Raw genomic sequence first — 24,215 nt, 5'->3', positions numbered from 1 at the left:
CTCTCTCTCTCTCTCTCTCTCTCTCTCTCTCTCTCTCTCCTCCCATCCCCTGCATGCGCGACTTCCGCACCCCACTTGCGCTTGGCCAGCGCAGAGCATGCCCATGCTCCGGGAAACAAGGCGGGCGCCGGCCGCCACCTCACCGCCGACGTCCCGTGACACTAGCAACCCGCACCGCCTCTCTCCGCCTCTCCCTTCCCTCTATAAATAGTGTGCCTGGTCTCTCCCCCCCCCCCCCCTTCCCCATTTCGCCATCCACACCACCGTGTCGCCGTCGCCATTCACACTAACGCACCTTCGCCGTCACCAATCAGCCGTCCACATGCCGCCGAGGAGCTCTAGGACCACGCCGCCGTCCTTGTGCCACTGTTCGTTCGACCGAAAGCTCGATGGGAGGCCGTCCAAGCTGAAGCCGAGCCGCTCCGCCGTTAACACATCGACTCAGCGCCGACTGTCGTCCCGCTTCTCATCGTCTTTGAGCATGGTGAGCACCTCGAGCCCCTAGCACCCCTCCTAGATAGCGCGTAGTTGCCCCTGTGCTCTTCCTTGGCCGGTTGTTGAGCGTCGCTGTGTGTTCGACTTCCGTTGCCATGTTTTGGCTCGCCGCCGACGTGCTGGTGCTGTATGTGTGTGGCCGGCCATCGTGCCGTGGTGCCTATAGGCCTTAGGTCCTTTTTGTGCAGGTTGGCACCTTCCAGTACAGGGGAGGTACTGCTCAATTTTGGTCGTGTCGCTGCCCCTCTTTGGCCGTCGTCTGGTAGCGCTCTTGCTGCCGGCCGCCGTCGATGTGCTCCCAGTCGCATCCATCGTACCGCATACAAGCCCGGTGTCGACCTCCCATCACGAAACTACGTCGAAATCCCAACACTGGCGAGCTTCCTAGCACGCGCCACCGTGGATTCCTCTCCACCGGCCTTTCCTTCCACTCCCCTCCTCCGCTCGCGCTGCGCCGGCGCGCTCACGCAGACTGGCCAACAGGTCGCGCCCCATGGGCTAGCCCAGCTCCGGCCCATCTCCACAGCCCGTTAGCCAATAAAGCCCGAGTAGGCCTACACTGTGCAGGCCCAACACTGTGCAGCCCGGCCCATCCAGGCCCGGGTTAAGCCCAAGTCAGCCCACCAGTTACTGTTCATGCAGGCCCCACCAGGTTACTGTTCAGTGGGTCCCACTTATGGGTCCCACCTATAAATAGTGTCATTTCATAAAGGAAATAGTCTTATTATCGCATGTGTTATATATTGCATTTTCTCTAAACCGTTTATAATAGTTAAATCCTATCAACACTTGTCATACCTTAACTGTTATCATCCAGAATACATATTACCCTAGAATTACCTGTTGTTAACTATACTAATAACAGACGACGCTTTGATATCTAGCATACTTAGGATTGAATACGTCTCCTCGGGGATGTCGCTTTTAAAACACATCTCCTCGGAGATAAGATTACCGTTATCAATGATAACTCATATACTATGAATCCTTGATGGTTGTGAATTATGTGATTGTTGTGGAATCCTTGATGTCATGTGGAATGTGGGGGCAATGTGTAAAAATGGGTGAAAACTGCTTGGCGGGGGCAGGTGGAGTAGTACTCTGGATGAGGATGCTCCCGGGGGCTTGAGTCACCTATGTGGTGTTCATTGCCGAAAGATGTCTACCCCGGGCATTTAAGGACCGAGTCAATTGCTTCGACATGCTTAACCACCCCCATGCAACCATGTGTCCTGAGTGGGCAGGACTTGACTTTCTTTTCACTGGATTGAGTTGTGCATAATACTAGGAGGCTGAGAGCAGCGAGAGGCCAAGTGCCCATCTATCCCTCTGTTTGAAGGTTGCTAGAACCGGCTTAGGCTTAAAAAGGTGACTAGCCTTCAGTACATGGCCTCTAGGCTTGGGGTGTCTTGTAGAAAAGCCTGGCATGAAAGGTGTTTGGAGAGTCTCGGTATGATTCGCTCCTCAGCTAGCTACGGTTGGAGGCTGAGCATATCGCATGGGTAAAGCTGTACAACCTCTGCAGAGTGTAAATCTATTCGAATAGCCGTGTCCACGGTCATGGACATGCGAAGCATGACCCCATCTGACTAGACTCCAGGTGCGTGTGTCTTGATCAGTGAGTGTGTGAACTAGATGTCCGTGTGAAGAGGTTCCTGACTTAATCCGCCAGAAGCTGTGTGGTACTAAAGGTACACCAAATGTGATAATAGGGACTGCGGAGTGCGGTGTAGCCCCTCCCAGGACTGAAGAACCCTCAGATATAGCTTGTTACCTGGTTTTGAACGATTTAAACTGTTTTAAAGGTTAACGATAGATAATACAATGGAATACTTGCATAAAACTGCTTTACACTTAAAACTAAACCGTAAAGCTTTGTCTTTGCTTCATCCCTTATGCATCTATCAAATACTTTGAAGTAGTACAGGACTTGTTGAGTACCTTCGTACTCACTCTTGCTGTCATTCAGATAAAGGAACTGATGCTGACTTCCCCGGAGGTGAAGATATTGATGAAGAGTAGAGTTAGAAGTTGTATCCGCACCCTCGCTGCTTGTGGCTTGGGCTTTTGCTTTCCACCGTATCTTGTTGGCCATTAGGCCTGGCTTGTAATATGCAGTGCGGTTTGTAATATTTTGTACTCTGAATCTTAATACTTATATACGAAGTGTGACTGTGATACTACAACTGTTATACTGTACGTATCAGCTACTTAATCCAGAAATTAATACAGGAGGCACAGAAGATCCCGAAAAAAAGTCTTACAATTCCAGAAGGTCCTAAGCTTGAATGATTGAGATGGCATCAAATGGCTCGGGTGAAGCATGGGTAGTGCCACAGTGACAGAAGGGTGGTTGAACAGTGGAATAGTAGAGCAGTGCTTGGTATAAAAAACATAGATATAATATAGATTAGATATATAATATTTAGAGAATATATAATATTAATTATATATCCACGTTAGATACCTAGCTACTAAGCGTTGTATGTATTTGATTTTTATTATCCCTTTTTCATCATCACTGTATATAATTAGCGAGCTGTAACTATATATGTTGCTACAGCTAACGAAATATTTAATATTTTGTCACTCTATTAAAGTGATAATTTTGGCTGAGACTGACAAATAAGACTCTTAAATCTATAAATTGTAGATAAAATGATAACCAACAGAGTGTAAAAAAATCAAATACTCCCATCCAATCATCCATCCGATCAAATAAAAGCGCTGCTTGCCCAATTAATGGTCACACTGTAGCCTCTCGAATGTAACTAATTCTATCTCCGAATAAATTAAAAGAGATTGGAACGCAGGAGCTACCAGTCCCATCTGTACAGTTCACCACAGATTCTAGAGCCAGCACCTGCGCCTCGTAGACGTTGTTGATATGGAAAGGGCCATCGACTTTTCGGCGCGACTACTTTCCATTTTTTATAACTGAATTCCAATGGAAATTTTTGGAGCACGCACTCTACTGCCCAACTGGACCTGACTGGAGCTGAAAGAGTGAAAGGTCACTATCTACCGCCAAAAATATTGCCATCACATTTACATTTTCGCCTTTTTGTCAAAACAACATTTACAGGTTCTGTTGGCAGGTGTCTGTCATTCATCGATCATTGATGAACCGCTGCAGAAGTATGATATAAACAGGATCAGTCCTACATATCCATCAGAGTTCAGACTACTCTTGGCCGGGAACTCCCATGCAAAGCAGCTCGATCCGGTGCTAGTACAGTACTGGTAGTACGGCACACACCACGGGACCAAACGACAGTATGGACGCGGCAGGCACCCTGAGAAAGCGGCCGCTCTCGGTGCGCACAGAGAGCAATGGCGCCGCGGCCGTCGCCGAGGCCGGGCCCGGGGCAGGACGTGGGCGGGCGGGCCATGCCGAGGCGCCGGGTGAGCCCGTGAGCCCCTCCGCGAGGCTCGTGGGAGACTTCTACATTGTCGTCGTGATCGGGCTCGCGACGCCCGTGAACCTCCCCGTCGCCCGCGCCGGCATCGAGGCCCAGCTCGCGCGCTACCCTCGCTTCCGCAGCATCCAAGTACGCGCGCAACATAACCACACACTGCAGTCCGTGATCAGGCTCGCGACGCACGTAGCCACCCAAGTTTTTAACGTGTCTCCTCGCCTGTGGTGTTTGCAGGTGGAGGACGGGTCCAAGGACGGCAACCCGCGGTGGGTGTGGACGCAGGTGAACCTGGACGACCACATCATCTACCCGAAGCTGGACGCCGCCGCCGTGGCGGCCGACCCGGACAAGGCCGTGGAGGACTACGTGGCGTCGCTGTCCACGCTGCCGATGGACAAGTCCCGGCCGCTGTGGGAGTTCCACGTCCTCGACTTCCCGACCTCCGAGGCCACGGCCACCACGGCGATCCGCGTGCACCACTCGTTTGGGGACGGCATGTCGCTGCTCACGCTCCTCATGGCATGCACGCGGAGCGCCGCCGACCCGACGAGGCTGCCGGCCATGCCGCCACTGCCCACGCGCACGGGCCCTCTCTGGGCGCGGCCGCGGCCCCCGGCTTCCGCGGGCGCCCTGGCGTTCGCCGCGTGGGTGTGGTCGCTCGTCGTGCTGGCCTGGCACACCGTGGTGGACGTCGCGAGCTTCTTCGCGACGATACTATTCTTGAGAGACCCGCACACGCTGTTCAAGCGGGTGGAGCACGGCGAGCACCAGCGCAAGCGCATCGTGCACCGGAGCCTTAGCCTCGATGACGTCAAGCTCGTCAGGAACGCCTTGAACTGCGTAAGAGCTCCTCTTCTATAGTTACAGGCTGATCTAATCAATGGCTAGGAAAATGACTTAACAAAAAAGGACAACTTATAAATAGCAAAATCATTTGCTTTTTGTGGATTAGAAGTATAACTGACAAATAATGATGAACATGTTGCAAAGTACAAGTGGCAAGTAACAGAACTCTCAAGGAAACAGTTGTGTTTGTCTCTATGTCCCCACAGACAGTGAACGATGTGTTGGTTGGAGTCACCTACGCTGCTCTATCGCGATACTACTTCCGGAAGACAGGTGAGAAGATCAGCGATCGTGCGACAAAGCTTTGTTCCTACCTGATTGCTACTCTAATTGTTGCATTGCTCATCCTCAACTTTAGGCGATGCTGACACTGGCAAGGAGATTCGTGTGCGATCAATACTACTTGTCAATTTGAGGCCAACCACAAGCCTGCATGTACGAACTTGACGGGATCAAAGTCAAAGAAATTGTGATCTTTTACTGTAATTTTGTAGGGTTAAAATTTACGATTGTTCTGTTGTTATTATTACTACGAGCAGGCATGTGTTGAGATGATAGAGTCCGGCAAGGAAAATGATGTGAAATGGGGGAACAAACTAGGATTCATCATCCTTCCGTTTCACATAGGCTTGCACGACGATCCATTGCAATATGTTCGCAAGGCGAAGAAGATTGTGGATAGGAAAAAGAGCTCACTGGAAGTGATATTCACACATTTAGCTGCAGAAATTATCCTCAAAATCTTTGGGCTGAAGGTACATATGCCATTTCGATACTTGATTTTATATTGGCAGAACATTATTTACTCCATTATGTGATTAAACTATTTAATACTGGCAAAACATTGGTTACTAATTCCATAAAAGTTCTCAGTGAAGAATACAATATAACTGAAGTCTAGTTGAAACATCTTATTTACCGTGTAACCAGGCTCCCATAGTTACATATGGCTACGTTCCACTCACTTGTTACCCAAAGAGACTGAGCACGTACGGTCCAGATTGGTGGCAGTGGTCATCTTCCTTGTTTCCATAAGAACATGCAGATTGTCCATTTTTGAGCCATGCGCCAAAACATTTTGTCTGCGATTCTTGTTTCTAATAGCATTGCAACTTGTGAATCAAAACAGGCAGCTGAAGCCATCTTCCATCGTATGATCTCTCATACGACCATATCGTTCTCGAACATGATTGGTCCAGTCGAACAGGTGGAGTTTTGTGGACATCCGGTTGTCTTCATTGCTCCTAGCGGTTATGGGCCTCCAGAAGTAAGTCCTCAACAATCTAATTATGCAATAGACATTTAATAAATGCAGGAACATGTTACATCCTCAAATTTCAAAGAAACATTGATTAAGAAATCATTAGCATTGCTAGGACAAATTCATTGATAAAATGAAGTAAATTCGTGGGCATCTAATTGTTTTAAAATTTTAACTCTTGACAAGTACGTTCCAGTGTGAATTAACAAATGATGATTTACAAGCAAGTGTCTCTTAAATCCATCCACTTTATGTTCACATGGAGTCTGGGTAAGAGATGCCTAAGAAAAGTAAAAGCTAAATTGTACTTAATTGTTCTTTTTTTTTTGTGTAGGCCCTAACCGTGAATTTTCAAAGTTATGTTAACACTATCAAGGTAAATCTAGCAGTGGATGAGGCACAATTTCCAGATTCTCATCAGCTTTTGGATGACTTTACCGAATCCCTCAGTCTAATTAGAGATGCAGCTTCAAGAGTTGGGAAGAATCATAGGAATGATTAAGGGACTATTCAACCAGTGCTTCCTTTCAAGCCTCCACTCCTAATAAATTTTGCAGAATTCAATATTACTGCTATATTATTTGTAGTTCTGTACTGTCATGTAGAATTTAAACTCAAATTGATGAAGCACACTGAGTGGGTTGAGCTAAGGATATTATGGAGGAAACCAACTCCATTTATTTTGGGTAAAAAGTCCTAAAAAAGTAATAATGAATAGTATTGTATTATGCTTCACTTTTTACTCACCGTGTCTGTTGCACATAATAGCAAAATATCCAAAGTGTTACTCATCTTCCTTAAAGTCCATAAGAAAATCGGTTAGATTCTCAGAATCATCTATGGCTTCTTTTAGTGACATTTCACCTTCCTTTGACTTTTCCTGGAAGGCAGAAAGGAACAAGCATTATTCTACAGTACTAGTATATCCATCAGGAAAGACTGTACAAACGATGCAGGTTCATGTATGTTATAGAATGTGTAAACGTGTTAGATAATCTGCACATGCATAACCATATAATCAATCATAAAATTTTCATGGATTCACACAGTATAGACCAACAACAAAGTAACTGATAGCTGTATTTGTGAACGCTAAAAGACTCCTGTATTAATTTTCCCGACCAGAAAACAATTAATATTGGCTTATTCCTGAGGAAGGGGATCATTTACATATAATAGAGAAGGCACCTTTGGCTTTTCAGCCTGTCCAGTAGACTTTAGAACACTCCAATTATGGCTCACTTTCTCTTCTACATCCTCAGCACCATCGGCGTCTTCCTCACCCTATTTGTTAATAAAAAGTTTTAAAGAAATGATCAGCCCTGAAATAGGGTCAGTTCTGATAGCTATGTCATAAATAACCCACTTTCTTTTGTTGGCGATGGCCCACTATTTTGGTGCCACAATATTACGAGTAAGGCCATATTTAACTTCCCGCGTGAACTGAGATTACTGTATTGTTGTCATTGCCAAAAAGAGCCTTGAGAAGCAAAAAGTGTCTATGCTTTAATCAGTAAAGGTATTTGTACGGTAAGGTACCTCTAGTGATTCAGGCTGTGCAACAGCTTTGTCAACATCCTCCTCCTCATCATCACTGTCTTCATTGTACTGTTTAAAATAAGAAAACCTTAGTAAAAATGAGCAGTATTTTAAATGCATACGCTATTATGACACCTTTCAAAATTCATAATCCATTTCTTTGCCTCTTCTGTATAATATCCATGGCTTGAGCACTTTTGGCAAACTTTTTTCTTAGAAAAAAAAATATTGAAGTGTTTAAAATGGGCACTTACAGAATGCTCCCCTATATCAACAGCAGTAGCCATGGGATCTTTGATTTCAGGAATATACTGCCATCATAAAACAGATAAGTAAAGAGGCATTTGCCCTACCCACACACCCTATCGGTTCAAATTAAATGGACAGTTTAAGGAATATATACCGTTATATCTTGGTTGATGTCCTCCCTCTCTTCATTCAGACGTGCATATAGCTCTTCCTTTGTGATCATTATCCCATGCTGAGAGGGGGAGGGAAAGATATCAAACAAGATTTTCATGACTCCTGTTATTAACACAGGATTGACATATTCTGTGCTGTGCCATACTATTAAATGCACTTAGCAAAGGTCATACTTATGGTATTATGGCTTTGCCAAATGATAATACCAAGAACATGGAACTGGCAAATCTTAGCTAGTACAGTGCAAATAATATGAGTTTAGCAGAAGTGCTAACCCATACCTCCATCAGGTACGGTACAACTTCAGGGGTAGGCTCATGAAATTCTGGACCTCTGTAGTCAATCACTTCGTCAGGATCCTGAACATAGTTAATTGTTGGATAAACAGGATCAACGCCCCAAACTGCACATTTAAATATGGAAATTAAGCCCTGGTAGATGTATGCCCTAATACAGTGTATTAAGTAAACCTTCTTTGCCCTATTCAAAACATAAGCTCTTTCAAATTGTCAGAGTAGAGCTGAACTTCAAGGTATTGACATTCAATTATGAACAAGATGCTGACTTCAAACAACACTTTCACTAACCCAGGCTACCCAGATGATAGTTTGACTTTTGCAGTGAACGCACACTCAAATCAGCAGACGAGACTGTACAAATTATTCTTTAGCTTCTACAATACAGCCATACCCCAAGGTGTATGACAATAGTTCTTTGATATTTAGCTCCTATTCCTGGATTCCTAGTAATTTACAATCCACCATACTGAAACAGAACATCTCTTTGGAGGGATAAAACAAAGAAGCTAATGTAAGACGAACTAGATATAATTATATAATTATCCAGCAACCAAAAAAAACGCTTTAAAGATGTCCAAACAAAGAAGAAGAAGAATTTGAGCAAAGAAATAGTGACATACTCTGTTTGATCTGGTCTTCCCGCATCCTCATGGCCAAAGGATCTCGCTGAATACGCACATCAGTGCCCATCATGATACGATATTCCCCAGCAGTCTGGTGTTGAAACATTGTTATAAGTTGACCATTCTCATCTTCCCCAGTCTCCTCAAAGTGCTTTTGTATGGCTTCGTGTGATGTATCCTTGTCTTTATAAGCTTCAACCCATTCTGAGTAGTATGCTATTGGCCCTATTTCTTCTAGTCTCCTTTGCTCTGCTTCTAACCTGTGTTTATTTCATATCAATGTAAGAGATATTAGAAGGCAAGATAGCTACGTAACTAAGAATGTTATGAGCAACCAGTGGTTAGTAGGCGATTAGGCATATCTAAGTCAGCATCCACATCTTTGTAATATGTTATAACTCAAAGAGGGTGGAAATGCAGTAGCAGTTAAATAAGTTTTGGAAAGCTTATATGATGAGACCATGCACGAGTGTAATGGTACTAACAGCTCAAAAACTGTGAATTAAATTAGCATTACAAACATAGTGTGCTCAAGTATTATATAATCACCCGATAAAGATGTACTTACTATATGGGCTTATAATCAAATAACTCTAGGACTCTATAGCTGTAAATCAACCTTTCCTCTTTGTACAAATGTCTTCTTGTCTTGGCAAGAGCAGCTTCTGTCCGTGTAGGGTGGTCCCCAAAAATTTTAATTTGCCCAGTCTCCGCCATTGCCTTTGCAAAAACCTAAAATTACAGAGCAGGCATTACAATGTAGATCGAAGCTCAAATCTGTCATGGAAACATAAGTTTGTTGAAACACCAATAAGGATAAAGAAGCAAAAGGCAAAGCCTCAATCTTCCACACAATTGGGACCCCCAAACCCCGTATAGCAACATACATGCATGGATGCCACAAGCACAAGCTTAAGCTTACATCTATAGCACTCTTCTCACATTCACAGTACACACTAGAAGAACTGAAGAAGCAGGGGATAATCACCAACATGCTGGCTAACACTTGACAGTAACTGGCACTACAAACACCATATACTTTGGCTAGCTACTTTAGCACGGATAGAACAAGAAAATGGTACAGAAAGAGCATAGTGGCATTGTTGTGCCCAGTGCCTGTGCTATCTGATTAGAATTAGGCATAGAAAGACTAGCGAGTACCAATGCAAATCCACAAAACTGTACAGCAGCAGGAGAGTATTGCAGTAACTTATCACGTTGAGAATTGGTAGACAGTCTTAACAAAAAGAAACGTCACTGCCTGACATTTACTAAGTTCAATCAAATGAGGAACTAACCGTGTCAACATCTGGACGCCTCCTCTGCCATCTAGACCACACTTGCTTCTCAGACTTCCTCCTCCAATGCCACCAGAGCTCTTCGCTGGTTTTTGGCTCCCCTAACAACATCGCCTTTGCCGGGTCGATAAACGGATGTGGCCGCCCCATCATCTTGTCCATGTCATACTCACTCAATTTCTCTTCCTGTGGTGTCTCGTAAATGACATACTCATCCAACGAGTCCTTCGGCTCCTCCGACGCATCATCCGACTCCGAAACAGCCACAACAGGCTTATCATCATCCCCGTCAGTCTCCGCGCCATCCCCTGCTGACGCTGACGCAACCTGGTCCTTATACCCTCTCCTCCTACTCCCGGGCTTCTTCCCGAAAGACGGCGCGCCAACCGACTCTCCGACAGGTGCAGGCGCACGGGCGGCACGTACGCGAGCCTCGGTGCCCTCCGGCCAGTACTCCTTCCCGGGTATGCTCGCCCGGGCGCCTGACGCCGGCTCGAGCTGGCCGGACGTGGAGTCGAAGTAACTGGAGTACGGTGGCGGCTCGATCTTGGATGGATCGAAATGGAGCGAATCATCTTTGACGCACCTGATCCTGGCACGTCGCGTGCCCCTCGAGGATCCAAACAACAGCGGCTTCCTCCGGTGAGGCAAACCAGCGAACACCTTCTGCGCACGCACCGAATGGGCATAAGTCATGCTCGCAGAGCAAGATGATGCAGTAGAATTTCACAATTCGAGGCGTTCCGGCAATTACCGTGGACTTGCGGGAGCGAGAAAGAACCGACGCGGGGGCGGAGGCGGCCGCCACCGGTGACATGCCTGTGCGGTCCCGACAAAAAAAAATAGCGGATGAGACGAGTTGCTCTGAGAAAAGCAGGCAAGCAGCTGTGTGGGCGGAAGAACGGAGGTTGCAATGGGGAGCGGGAGGCTGCCTGGGAAGAGCCGCCAAGGGTTGGAGCAGGACGCCATGGTCGCTGCTCCTCCGATGCCGCGTGCGGAGGCAGGCGTCGGCTCGAGGCGAAGACGGAGGTGGAACGGGGCTAGGTGGGGAGGGCGCCGAGGTTTTTGCTTGGGGCTTTGGAACTTGAGGATAACGAGAGAGTTTTTTTAATAATATTATTTTAATAGAGAAATGCAAAAACTCTATTCGTTTTCAAAAAAAATTGTCAAAATAGTGTCGGACCAAATACCGACCGGGGATGTATCGGCAGGTACTATTTTAGCAATTTTTGAAAAAACGAATATTATTTTTACATTTTTTTATTAAATTAATGTTATTTTAAAAAAATCGATAACAAGAAGTGAGAAAGCAAAACGTTTTCATCCCGCGAAAAGTCAAAAAAGAAAGGCCAAGCTCAAGTTTAGCTCTCTGGTCATCTGGTAATGAGATGGCTGTGACGACCCATGTAGTCAACTAGAGCGTTTCATCATTACTCGGCATATTTGGGATGAGAGAGTCTCGAACTCTAGATCTCAGGATTACTCATCCAGCTATGAGACCTACGCGCTAGCCAACCACGCCACCACCCCGCTTGTGAAATGTTTCGGAAGTAACAGTTTGAACTGGACCATGCGCAGGCAAAGGTGGAAGATCAATGCTTTGCAATTCATCTATTACCTTAAATATTTGAAAGAAAAAATAGACATGTATTCGCTCTGAAACCCTAAAAATTATCATGTTAATCAGGAAAAAAATCTCCGCCATTGATTGTTGTGGACCCTAATTATAACGCTCTAGATTTAATCTGTGAAAGTCCACGTTGATCGAACCTTGATATACTATTAAGAGCAGGACTCTACATCTCAAAAGGAAAAAAGAGCCGGATTCTAGAGTTCTCTTTGTAATCTACATGTACGATCATAATATAACATACCCTGCAAGGGAAGGTAACCAACATGTCATGGCAGAAAAGCTTTGAGAGTAGGGACGGGGCATCGACGCGTGCAGCGGCAACACGACACGTTTTAGCTTCTTCCGTGCCTGTCAACTCCTGGCCGTAGCATTGCATTTGCGCGTGTCCATGCCATGCTGCCGCCTGCATGGCTGCATCCAGATTGAAGATACGTATGGGGAGAAAGACAGCTGCAAACAAAAAACCCAGCATCTCATATTGCATAGCAAGAAACATGGTGTCTTCAGGGCAAATGGGATGGACTTTGCATGCGTGTGCGTGGTAGGTAGTAGGCTATCAGCAGCCAGAGCAGAGAAGGCACACGTACAAGCTAATTAGCCAGGACGTCGGCATGAGAGATTGCATGACCAGGTGGCTAATGACTGCGACGGATCCAGATCGCGACCTTCTAGGTTCAGGAGACCTTGCGTAGCCACCGCCGGTGATTCCGGTTCGTCAATGGTGCCAGCGATAGGCCTCGCCCATTGCCAGCCTGATTAGATCCGGTTTCAAAGGGTCGCAGTTCGTTCTGTCCCCAACTTTGCAGGCTCGGCTCACTCTCCACCGCCGCCCTTCAAGCTCGCCGACACACCTTTGTCCAGAGCTCACACACCTTCATTTTATTAATTTCTATAGAAATTAATCAAGTTTAAAAGGCCAAATCAAAATTAACAAAGAATTAGTGCTAAACAAGTATTTCATGCTTGAAATATATTTTTCCTGTGCAAAGCATTACAAAAGAAGATTAACAAAGTTTTATTGACCGGTTTGGGATATTTTAGGATTTAATTACTGATTAACAAGTTATAGTATATTTAATAAAATAGAGGTATTTCAGTGAACATTTTATGCATGAATGTATTTTTTTCATGTAGATCATGACAAAACAAAAATAACAAACTTTGTTTCATATTTTTTTAGCTCTAGATATTATTCTACAAATCATAGATTATTTTAGTTGATTTATCAATACAACTAATATTCCCTTTAGAATTTCTAGATTTTTTAATCGTTGTTGACCGACTTTGACCCGTCGCCGACAGCGAATAGCGGTGGAGCTTGGCCAGGGAGGTATACTAAAATGCTCAACGCAATGTGACAAACTCGTTTGAGGGGTCGACGGCGGTATGTATGATGGCAAACACGGCCAGCGGTGACCATGGCAGGCGGCGGAGCAAGGTCAATGGCGGTTGTGTGTTGCAGAGGGAGATAGTGGAAGGGAAGGGGCAGCAAGGTTCCCTGGACCGCGGTCAAGCTCATCATGCGTTCGGCTCGGGCAGAGACAGCTCATAGCCCGGAGTTTGTCGGGGAGGTGGGCGAGCTCACGGTGGTGGCTGGCCAGCTTACGCAGAGCACTGGGCAGCGACGGGCTACGATCGAACTAGCATGCACAAAAGATTAGGTGTGGCACTGTGAAACTTACCGAGCAATGAAATTGGACGGACAGGGCTCAGAAGCGGTGGTGTGTCAGTGAGGGTAAGGAAGGTCATCGGGGCCAAAAAGACAGTGTTGTGTCCGAGCTTAAGGGAGGAAGAGCCACTATTTTATACTGTATACATCATTACTGACTCATACCACTAGCCGACAATGACGTTCCAGTATCACCAGTGACTTCAGCCGGTAGTGATGATGGAGTTGGACATCAGTGCCGGTTCAAGCTATCGGTCGGCAGTGATGACTTTTATCACTGACAATTCATAAGCCATAATAACATATTCTTTCCACTCGACTTATAAACCGGTAATAATACCACAGTATTATCGATCCATTAGTAACCAATAATTATATCGAAGGTGCCACACAACGAGCAATGCCCCAGTAAGCGTCGTTCAGCAGTTGCACATAGTACTAATACTTTTTGTTTTGAACAAAAAGTTGTACCAATACTATTAGTATCAAGTTGATCTTGCTCGAGTACAAATTGGAACATGTTGATTAAGTTTTGTCAAGCTGTTTTAGTTTGCAAGCTGAATCAATTGGCCGTTCATGACCTGGTGCCAAATATATGTCATGTTTTGTATTTTGTATGTGGTCATCGCGTTTATATGATATACAAAAAAGCTTCCTCATGAAAAGCGAAAAGGCAAAAGGTTTGTAATGGATTATAGGTTGTGTTTAATTGCATAGTGTTTCAGATTTTTCAAACAATAAGATACACCAAAGAAACAAATTATCATACTTCATATTTATTAGTTAATATCTAAATGTACAAACTTTAAAAAAAATAGTAACAAAAAAGCACAATTTCAGGAGAGAAATTTGGACTCTAAATATTATCTTAGTATAACAAAGTTAAAAGGAGACACCTCATTCTCTCTCAAGGCCTAGAAATCGTCATGTTAATCGGTGAAAAAAAGAGAAAGATCTACACCATAGATCTTAGTGAGTCCATATTATAATGGTGCAGATTAGTTGCATACAGGCTAGAATCCATACAAAGTATAAGCTAAAATTAAGATTGCAAAAATGAAAATCAATTGAATCTCGCATACAAAGAGTATTGCTCAATTAAACCGACTGGAGTCACGTATGTACGCGTACTTAGAACAAAACATCAGGCATCTACATCATGTAGGACATCACTCCATTTTCCAATCGGTGAGACACGAGCGAAATAGAGGATTTGTTAATAGCGAAGGGGGACACGAGCGAACAGAACAGAGTTATGGTCTTGGTGTTCCCATCAATCAAGCGGCGAAAGGTTGACAACGAACACACGCATGGCGACCAATATGCTTAAGAGGAGGATGGCTTCGAGCTTCTAGCTGATGGACACGACAGTGACTGAGCATCAGGTCGATGGCTCTTAAGGCTCCCAAGTTGCAATGAGGCAAGAGGACGAGAACACGACGACTGATGAACTTGTGACGACGTCTCCGTTGTGGCTGGGTGAATGGCGGCACTCACAGGAGCACATGGCTCGGCGTTGAGATGGCGACCCACACACTCAGGAGGAGAGATTCAGATCTGACGGCTTCGAGCTTCTAGCCCACAGACACGACGGCTGCTGAGCATTAGACCGGCGGCGCTTCAGGCTAGCAACAACACATGAGGACGAGCACATGATGGTAGATGAATTGTGATGGCGTATTCGTGGTGGCTAGGTCCTAGGTGAACATCAGCGCTTAGAGAAGAGAACAAAGGGAGAGAACACGATGCGATGTCTGGCGCATTGCATGCATTGATCTACAATAAGAAGCCATCAATTGCATGCATGGTGGTGATAGTCAGCACAAGCAACCTTCAAGCAGAGGCTAGCCATGGAGGCATGGAGCAAAGAAGGAAGATTATTTTGCCATTTTCTTTCTTTCTTTGTCCTCTTAAATAGAGTTAATGAATTGGAAAATAGGGGAACATCAATCCAGTGGAAATGTGAAATAAAATTGGATTTGGATTGAAGATTAATAGCTGAGGATTGAGAGGAAAAGGTGAAAGTGAAGTATTGGTTTTCATGAGCTGAGGTCTCAGATTGATTTGAGATAGGTCTCTTCTTTGTTAGTTTTCTTCTCTCATTTTTCCTGGTATGGATGGCAAGAGCTTCCTCATGCAGTGGCAGAAAAAAACTAACTCCTAGTACTCCTATCACCGATAGATGTCGCATTGCGCCTGTGGCTATAGCCTATAGAGCATAGAAAGCATTGGCAGCATGCAACGACATCATGAGTGCGCTCTCTTGTGCAATGATAGCCAAGGCGAGGCTCACAAGTAGGCTTAGGGTAAGTTCTTTGGTTGCCAATCACATATACATGAGGGCAGGTGGTTCTTTTAGAAATCCAGGGCTAAACAAAAAAACATGAAGGAAGCGTTGTTGTAGCTATGGTCTAAAATCTAAAACTACATGATTGGCATGATTAACATTTTTGGTACTCTGTAAAAAAACAAAAAAAAAGACAATCAACTGTAGGATGCTCGTATGTTGCATAAGGTAAGTCAGTACTTGCCGTTTCTATAATTCTGTTGAATCTTATTGCTTCAGAATTCTTTCTTGTTATATATATATTTTTTTTTGACAACGTAGGCTCGGTTTGATTAGGTTAAAGCACTTCATTAAAAAAAATAGAGTATGCACATGTGAAACCAAATCCTTTTATAGTTGTCAATCACTATATCTAATACCGTAACTGGTCTAGCCACGTAATTTGCATGTGTCACCTTGATAGTTCTATTTAAATTGAGGATATGTCGGTGATGCAGTCTAAGATTTATCATGGGTGCTCACTGTGCATTGTTGTCCAAGCACATGATTTAGAGTCTGTTTAATTCATAGCCTAAGAATACCTAAGCTTGCCAAATATTTTAACTTAAACCGTCACACTTGTGGTGAATAAAATCAACACCACACCTTAGGCTGCCTTATAGAATCTTGCCACACTTTTCTAGGTATCTGACACATGAGACGCAGCAGGAGAAAAGGAATATTGTCACAACTATGACTACAAACCAAATAGTTGTCTAAATTGATTAAATCTTACTAAGGCCAGCTCCAGCAGGATCGGCATACAGTGCTACAGTACCATTGTAGCTAAAGATACCGATCGATTCGAGCGTGCAGGCAGCTCTAGTAGAGTCGGTTTCTCTCCTCCCCTTATTCAAAGAAACTGACAAGTGGATCTGATGATATGAGAAGAGTAATAGATAATAGAAAATAGGGTAACTATTAGAGATGAAAAAAGAGAAGACAATATCTAACAAGATAGTCTAACCCTAGGTATGGTAAAATATGTAACATGTGACTACTAACCAAATAAGCCCTTAGTTTAACAGACACTCCGCTGCTGAATGGACGTTCTAGGATTTTTGCACAACCACCAAGACGAACCTAAAGAGATCCAGGAACGGAGACTGATAAGGAGACACAGGATCTGAGGATCGAATGTGATGCTATGTCACAGACGCCATTGAATAAATAAATCAAACACTAACTGCTGCAAAAGGAATTCTCATTCATGGCAAGAGGGGGATTTGGTACATTCTCTTTACAGTTACTCCCTAGTTAACCACTCAGCTACTTACATCAGCATCCTTCAGAATGTACACCACAACTAACCAAAAAAAAAACTCTCAAGTCAAGGTAAGCTCCATGCAGTCAAGTCATCACTGCATACACTGGATCAGTCAGGCCATTGTCTGCATCCACTGCATCAGCTCATCCGTCATCGTCATCAGGAACTGACAACCTTGGAGATCACTAAGAATGGAATGATTGCCCGGTGACCTTTATCACCGTAGAATCTGACGTTTCCAAAGCTCGCAGAAGAGCTGTTCATGGTGGCATTCACAACGAAGGTCACGAGTTGCTTCTGCCCGCTGGGGATGAAGAACTGGGTTGGCGCAACAGAAACCACGACTCCATAGGGAGCAATGTAACTGATCGTGTAGCTCTCGTCGGCCGCCACATTGGTCACCGTTCTCGTTATTGTTCTTGACTGGTTGAGCACTGCTATGGTGATTGAGGGCAGGTTTAAGTCTGCTCCTGACATGGTGGAGGCCACGCAGTTGTTGCCAGTGTAGTTCGTCAATACTGGACCAGACCCATTTATGCCGCAAAGAAAGGAGAAGAAATCATCGTAACCTGTAATTTTTCAGAAGGAACATTTACACATTAACCTCGCAAACAAAGAGACTTTTGATATATTCATGGAAAAGAAATCATTTTGACGGAGAACACCAGGGCCCCGGGAAGAGTGCTTCTATTATTGGATAACAAATTATGCAAGATGGAAATTTAGTTGTATGCAAAGTACTTATGCATGCAAGCAGCAAATAATGCTTGCTATGAAACACAAAACTATCAAACAACCTAGCACAAAATATGCCCCTGAAACATGTGCTACATGCAGAGGAAAAAAGGCTGATATAAGTTATTGACAAGCTGATTTTCAAAACTCTGACATAACACTTACTAATTTACTTTCAAAAGATAAAACACAAAGCAGATTATCTCATTGAACATGAGCAAATCAGTGTTCTTCTCTTACTCAGTTATTCTAGAATGTCTTATTAAACGTTATTAATGTTCTCTCAGTTTTCTGCCATATAAACTATATTCTGTCAAAATGGTTGCATGGACCTTGACATGTGTGGCCTTCATTAGATCTCAATTAAGGAATAGTTCATAGTCTCAAGTAATACTTGACGGTTTGTTGATTGCTGTAGCATTTTACCCCAGGTAAGCTCAAGCGAAGATAGTGTAACATAAGCAAAATGGAGATAACTGTAGAACTTACTGCAATCAAATATGAGCCCTGGGTCTAAAGCAGCAGTGGGACTGACAAACCCATTCCCCATGTCAAAAGGTGTAGCTGGAGTTTGCGTTGAATCTGGGTTGTTGTATGTTCGCTGTGCCATGATTGGATTCCCTTGCCTGTCACTGAGGGATGTAGTAGTAGACAATGCAGAACCTATAGCTGCTGGGCTAAAAGAAGGAAATTTCTGCTTGATTAGAGCAGCAAGACCAGCGACATGGGGTGCAGCCATACTTGTGCCCGAGAGCATTGCAAATTTTTCACCTAAATATGTAAATCAGAAAATAATCAAGATTCGATAGATTTTATCAATGAAAGCACAAGCTGCTGGACTCTAATGCAAAGGCAACTTCCTTTTAAGGGCTTTCATGAGAAAATTGAATAGTACTTGCGCAATCTTTTTTTGGGTGTGCTCGTAAAAAATTAAGAAGGCCAGCAGCAACGATCCTCTAATCATCTAAGCCTCCAATAATCTTTTTTCACACAATTAATTAGTCAATTCATGTGATCCTTTCTTTCTACATAAAAATGTGCTCTTGTTCGTCTAAAAATAAAAGTGTTCTCTTTCAACATAGTAAAGGGCATACTGATCGAATCTTCCAATGTTGGCATAGGTCACATGCCAATTTACACTAGGTTTATGAAACGTTTGGAAAACAGAAGAAAAGGCTGTAAAGAAGATAACTTATCGAATTACCAGCAAATTCAGCAGAATCCAGTCCAAGCGAACTCCAAGCACCCCAAATGGAACTTCCAGGTGCTACCAGATTTGGTTTCAAGATATCAGCATTCGACAATGAGTTGTCCTCAGGGTCAGGACCCCTAGCAGAATAGAACATTACTTTCGGTGCAGGATTTCCATAATTTGGCTTTAGACCCCCTAGTATTTTCGCCACTCCGCCAAAGCTAACAATTCGGTCTGACGCCTCATCTCTCACAAGGGAATCATTGTAATAAGTGAGAAATACCTGGCAATATTGTGTTACATTAGTCAGTACAGGAAAAGCATTGCACCCACAAGTTTTTATTGAGAACAAGTTTGCACCCAGAACAGAGTGATTGATTTCATCAGTTTATGTCAACTATCAACTTTAAATCATATGGCATTCAACATGAAATTCAAAAGAGATACAATAAAAAGCACAGAGCTAATTAAGCTTTACAACCCGATTGCCGAAAGAGGTTTGAACAAAAATGAACCAAAAGTCAAGAAACTGGATAAGATGGATGACCAGGCTGGGCTAACCTTCAGTAAAACCACGAAATCACAGATAGAAGAATAAGAAATGAGCTGCAGCATTAGCTCTTGCCTGCCTTACCTTAGAGTCATCAGACGATGGTATTATAAGTCCAGGCATGCGCATTGGAGTTGGGTTCAACTGGAACCCAAGAACAAATGGGTCCAAATAGAATATAACTCCTGCAGCGCTGACATTCTTGGCTGTATCTAAAGCTTGTTTCACAGAAGAAAGACCAAGTACAAATCTTATAGAATAGCTGCACACTAGTATCTTTCCTCTTATCAAATCTTCATCTAGGTGACTTGAATCTTGGCACTCCCCGAGGGACATTTCAGTAGGACTGGCTGCTGTATTGTTTTTCAGTGCATGAGGTGCAGCAATTAGAGTGTACATACAATCACCATCTGTTCCAGCTGTATTTACAATTAATTAACACAAGTTACAACTATAAAAAGGTAATTATGTGCAGTTGTGCGTACAGAAAATAAATTCATAGGAACTTACGAGCGAGACCAACTCCTAGAATTGTCAAATTGTTGCCAAGTACAACATAGTTGTTGTATACCCTGTCATGGGCAGAAGCTCCTACGGTAAATATCCAAGGACTGTAGGAAGACATGCTCTTAGGGGAAGGACCAGTATTTCCTGCAGCTTGCACCACAAATATGCCAGCTTTTACAGCTGACAAAAGTGCCATATCTATTGGATTGAAGAATGTAGCCAGTCCAGGAGGTCTCCTATTAGGAGTAATGGATAAGCTGATGATGTCAACATTATCCTCAGCTGCCTGCAAATGCGACATAGTAAGTTTGTCAATCATGTTAACATGTGGTTTTCTTAACTGTACCGTTTAGCAATGCTTCTAGTGCGATGGTAGGGATTTTATAAGAATACGACACTGAAATTTTTCAAGATACCATGGAAACTTCAACACAAATATATACAACCTGCTAGACTTCAGTACTTTAGTAGACATATTAATAAACTTGGCCATCACATCCCTAGAACTCCAAAATATAGATTCATCCAATAAACAACAGCCTAATTGACTAGCATAAGTTTGTTGGCTGATTATCATTATTTCATCTCTTCACCAAAAGGTTATATTGTTAAGAACTTAGGATGGAACATTGTTGTGTGCTTGGACCAACAGATGATAAGAAGCTAAATGGTGGACCATTACCTGATCTATTGCAGCCACAACATCAGCAGCAAAACCTCCAAAGCTTTTGTAAAGAGCTTTATAGACAGCAATGCTGAAAAAATAATCTATTATATTAATTTGGGGAAAATAAATAGCATCTATCTTCCTAAAGCAAAGGGCAATGATCTTACTGTGCACGAGGAGCCATGCCACTTGCATTTCCAAAGTTATGCCCAGACACAACAACAGAAATTCCATGATTACCAGCCGCAATGGATGCTGTATGCCTGTAGGCACAAATCTTAGAATCAGAAAAAAAAAATATCTAGGAAAGTAATTACACACGATTCCCGTGGCATGATTTGTATTTTTTGAATGCATTTAGTTAGAACTACGACTACATCCAACCAAGGGACTGATCCCATCTGCAGCAATGGTTGAGCTCAATTTGAAGGAAAGAATTAACAAAAATGCAACAACAGTATACAACCATTTCTAGCAGAATTTCTGCATCTTATCCTATATTCATCTTTCACAACATGATAAAATCAATCTATTACTAACATGACTTCCTGTTGAACATATACATAATAGGATAAAGATGGTTTATGAAGAGTTGAAACATGGTGGCATGTGGACTATAGTATTTAGATCTATCGTTCTACATCAGAAATGCAGAATCCAACAATCAAAAAGTCTAAGGTTACACAAGCATACAAGCGTGGGACCAAGAAAGGCGTATGCATGGCTACACCATCAGGAGCTACCAAATCCACGTATTAATTCCTATAACAGACCAAGTAGCAGACTAGCAGTAGAAGAATTTACTTGATTTGTCTAAGTAGCAGCATCAAAAGGTAAATAAGAAGGCACTACTCACGTCCCATGGCCATCACTATCAGATGGTGAAGCAAGATCTTGAGAAACATTGAAGACACCTCTAGTTATTGCAGATGCTGCAAAATGCCGAGCTCCCACGAGCTTTCTGTTGCAGGACCCAGATGGAAAATCATTGGTAACCTCACAAATGCCAGAGTAGTGAGCGGGTACTGGATAACTATCAGTTGATAGATCATCTGCAAAGGTAGGGTGGGTTGGATCTATTCCTGTGTCAATGAGGCCAACAACAACACCCTGACCAGCGAATTGTGGACCACCTTCTTGAACCCAGGCTCCTTGCGGTAGTCCAAGGAATTCAGGCGTATGAGTTGTTGCGGTCCTAACTGAATAGTCCAACATCACATTTGCTACTTCTTTTCTCTTGGATAGCTTGTCTGCCTTTCGGTACAAGCACAAAACCAGTTAAACTCACATAAGAAGCAGGTAAATCTAAACAACCTTCTAATGAACCGGTAATTCTTCAAAACAATAAGAAATGGCAAAAAAGTATGCAAGGAGCAAAAAGAATTTGTAGGAAGTCATAACTAAGAATGTTTTAATTATCAAAACGACATCAAACGGTGTAACATAGCAAATATCAACACTATCTATACTGCCATAAATTTCCCTATTTTCATCATTTTGATGAAGCATCCAATAATCTAAAAGCTGCAAGCCACTTGATGCTTAGTTTCAGAGCCTTTCTCCACCAAGTAATAGACAGGTGATAACATAACTCAAGTTCAAAAGTAGAACAAGGAACAAAATACAAGAAATAAGATACCTGCTGAGGAGTCATGACAACAGCAAAACCGTTAATCAAGTAGCGGTAGCTGTACAGCTTTATATAGTGCTCTCCTCTTAGCGTCCTCTTCAACAGTGAATTTTGAAGGCGAACTAGGTATGAACCATAATTCATAGGTTTGGGTGAACCATGTCTGCATTACCACAAGTCCACAACCAACGTTTGTGAGAGAGTAAAACACGTAATCTTCTTAGAGAAAAGGCCACCAACCAAAAACATCCTTACATTTTCAGCATATGCCAAGCAAATGAAAGTGGAGATAGTCCTCGTTTTTCCTTTTTTTAGGTGTGCGCATTTAGCCCATTTGATTCTACTGTATAGAAAAAGAAACACATATAATCTATTGCTAAATAACTACCGAGATAGCAAAGACATTTACTCTGAGTTGGTGCTGACAAATGTAATGATATGTAACTAAGTACCCAACGCCGCGGGGACATAAAACATCTGAGTACATGACAAAAATTACAACTTGGACCAGGGTCCATATAATGTGAAAATCGTCAAAATACACTAGGTCACATAAACCTTTTGTTGTAGACAGAATAGAGCCATCATAATGGAAAAGAGGGAACAGGGATGATGTATCAACAGCAGTCTATACACTGCATTACCGTCGCATGAAATTCCAAGTCCAAACGACAAATGCCTACTTCAGTAATGGGTTAACATAACACTTGACCTCCCCAATATAACCAACCATTACAATGGTAAAAAGAGCTGTCGGCAAATTAAGAGATATAAACGCCGGAACATCTCAATCATCTCAACTAAGCACAATCAAGATCACCCAAACTCCCTCCGAAAAAAGCGATTTTTTATGCAACATCAGAAATGCGAAAAGCCTAAATTGAATGATACTGCGCATGAACGCAAAATGGGGCAGCACAACAATATCGAAGAATTAAAGAAAAACAATCAGTATATTTTGCTAAAAAGAAATGTCGCCCACCTCGGCTTCCTCAGCACACTGGTGGAGGGAGTGTCCCCGCCGCCGCCGGCATTGGCAGCTCTGCTGCTCCCGAACCTCTCCAAGTCAAGGCGCCTGTGGAGCACCGGCGCTTGTTTCATTATCACAATGTACACCGCAGTCCCGTCCTCGAAGGCGCGGACGCCGCCCGCCGCCACCGCCCCAAGAACCACCACCGCGTAAAGGAAGGTGGCAGCCGCCCATTGCCCCTCCCTCCGCACAACCCCCATTGCCTCCAAAGCTCCTCGGCAGTGACCCCCAAAGGCTAGTAGCGCCCACCCATGGAAGCAAAAGATCAAAACTTTGGGCTAAGCGGCGCAGTACTGGGGCTGCAGGCGGCAATTAATGGCGAGCGAAAGAGGCAGAGGGAGGTGCGCTGCGAGCCCGCGAGTGCGCCGCCCAAAGAGAGAGCACCAAATAAAGATGGCGAGGATAAAGAAGGGAGAAAATTTCTTATTGCAGTAAGTAGTAATTCCTAATGTGTCATCTTTAGGTTCAATTTATAGTAACTGATTGATTATCGCGGTTATCAGTTGATTTGGTCCGTACTATATTTATAATCCGAGCGATTACTGATTAAATTTAAATTAAAAATTAAAAAACTGAAAATAATGAAATTTGACCAATTTCTACGGAATTCCATCGAATTACTATACGGTTACCGCTGGTGGGCGCTTTTTAGGTCCAAACACATTTGTAAACCTTTATCATTTTATAAAATAATCTTCTTTATTTATTATTGTTTCTAATTTTCTTTTTTCTTGTCACCGTTATCTATTTTATCTATAGAAAAGACATATTTACCCTTATGGAGAAATACGACAGCCTCATGTGCG

At 43.4% G+C, this 24,215-nt stretch overlaps 3 protein-coding genes across 7 annotated transcripts; 1 reads left to right on the top strand and 2 right to left on the bottom strand.

The window, feature by feature from the left end:
• The first annotated feature begins 3,653 nt into the window (after positions 1-3,653).
• On the top strand, positions 3,654-6,749 carry LOC133921668 (wax ester synthase/diacylglycerol acyltransferase 11-like). 2 transcript variants are annotated; one of them, XM_062366647.1, is made up of 7 exons: positions 3,655-4,046; positions 4,149-4,754; positions 4,967-5,033; positions 5,119-5,195; positions 5,300-5,515; positions 5,890-6,027; positions 6,356-6,749. In XM_062366647.1, the coding sequence occupies exons 1-7, from the start codon at positions 3,774-3,776 to the stop codon at positions 6,521-6,523; spliced, it is 1,545 nt and encodes a 514-aa protein (XP_062222631.1). In that variant the 5' UTR covers positions 3,655-3,773; the 3' UTR covers positions 6,524-6,749. The 2 variants fall into 2 exon arrangements, with proteins under 2 accessions (XP_062222637.1, XP_062222631.1); XM_062366653.1 differs by lacking the exons at positions 5,890-6,027; positions 6,356-6,749 and adding an exon at positions 5,691-5,821 and having other exon boundaries at positions 3,654-4,046.
• Positions 5,616-11,276, bottom strand: LOC133921643 (protein PLASTID TRANSCRIPTIONALLY ACTIVE 12, chloroplastic-like). 4 transcript variants are annotated; one of them, XM_062366611.1, is made up of 12 exons: positions 11,136-11,276; positions 10,958-11,022; positions 10,204-10,869; positions 9,525-9,637; positions 8,903-9,165; positions 8,265-8,386; positions 7,964-8,041; positions 7,815-7,871; positions 7,561-7,629; positions 7,210-7,305; positions 6,769-6,901; positions 5,616-6,043 (listed from the first exon to the last, which is right to left on the bottom strand). In XM_062366611.1, the coding sequence occupies exons 1-11, from the start codon at positions 11,170-11,172 to the stop codon at positions 6,806-6,808; spliced, it is 1,662 nt and encodes a 553-aa protein (XP_062222595.1). In that variant the 5' UTR covers positions 11,173-11,276; the 3' UTR covers positions 5,616-6,043; positions 6,769-6,805. The 4 variants fall into 4 exon arrangements, with proteins under 4 accessions (XP_062222595.1, XP_062222604.1, XP_062222611.1 ...); XM_062366620.1 differs by having other exon boundaries at positions 10,204-10,866; XM_062366627.1 differs by lacking the exon at positions 7,210-7,305.
• Positions 11,277-17,002: 5,726 nt separating this feature from the next.
• On the bottom strand, positions 17,003-23,826 carry LOC133921635 (subtilisin-like protease SBT2.2). Its single transcript, XM_062366599.1, has 10 exons — positions 23,362-23,826; positions 22,389-22,542; positions 21,606-22,003; positions 20,917-21,012; positions 20,765-20,837; positions 20,086-20,368; positions 19,660-19,994; positions 19,038-19,308; positions 18,323-18,604; positions 17,003-17,667 (listed from the first exon to the last, which is right to left on the bottom strand). Exons 1-10 carry the CDS (start codon positions 23,607-23,609, stop codon positions 17,258-17,260), a joined length of 2,550 nt encoding a protein of 849 aa, XP_062222583.1. The 5' UTR covers positions 23,610-23,826; the 3' UTR covers positions 17,003-17,257.
• Positions 23,827-24,215: the final 389 nt, after the last annotated feature.

Source organism: Phragmites australis, chromosome 1, assembly GCF_958298935.1.
Source record: "Phragmites australis chromosome 1, lpPhrAust1.1, whole genome shotgun sequence".
Taxonomy (NCBI): domain Eukaryota; kingdom Viridiplantae; phylum Streptophyta; class Magnoliopsida; order Poales; family Poaceae; genus Phragmites; species Phragmites australis.
This window is presented reverse-complemented; position numbering and strand designations above follow the sequence as displayed.

Excerpts from the sequence above, each read along its gene's own strand:
- LOC133921668 (XM_062366647.1), top strand. The coding sequence starts at position 3,774 with ATGGACGCGGCAGGCACCCTGAGAAAGCGGCCGCTCTCGGTGCGCACA. Across the intron at positions 4,047-4,148 it reads CTCGCTTCCGCAGCATCCAA|GTGGAGGACGGGTCCAAGGA; the intron begins GTACGCGCGCAA and ends TGGTGTTTGCAG. Across the intron at positions 5,196-5,299 it reads GGCCAACCACAAGCCTGCAT|GCATGTGTTGAGATGATAGA; the intron begins GTACGAACTTGA and ends TACTACGAGCAG.
- LOC133921643 (XM_062366611.1), bottom strand. The coding sequence starts at position 11,172 with ATGGCGTCCTGCTCCAACCCTTGGCGGCTCTTCCCAG. Across the intron at positions 10,870-10,957 it reads CTCGCTCCCGCAAGTCCACG|AAGGTGTTCGCTGGTTTGCC; the intron begins GTAATTGCCGGA and ends GTGCGTGCGCAG. Across the intron at positions 9,638-10,203 it reads GGCGTCCAGATGTTGACACG|GTTTTTGCAAAGGCAATGGC; the intron begins GTTAGTTCCTCA and ends CTGTAATTTTAG.
- LOC133921635 (XM_062366599.1), bottom strand. The coding sequence starts at position 23,609 with ATGGGGGTTGTGCGGAGGGAGGGGCAATGGGCGGCTGCCACCTTCCTT. Across the intron at positions 21,013-21,605 it reads GATAGTGATGGCCATGGGAC|GCATACAGCATCCATTGCGG; the intron begins GTGAGTAGTGCC and ends TTGTGCCTACAG. Across the intron at positions 19,995-20,085 it reads TCTAGGAGTTGGTCTCGCTC|CTGGAACAGATGGTGATTGT; the intron begins GTAAGTTCCTAT and ends TTGTAAATACAG.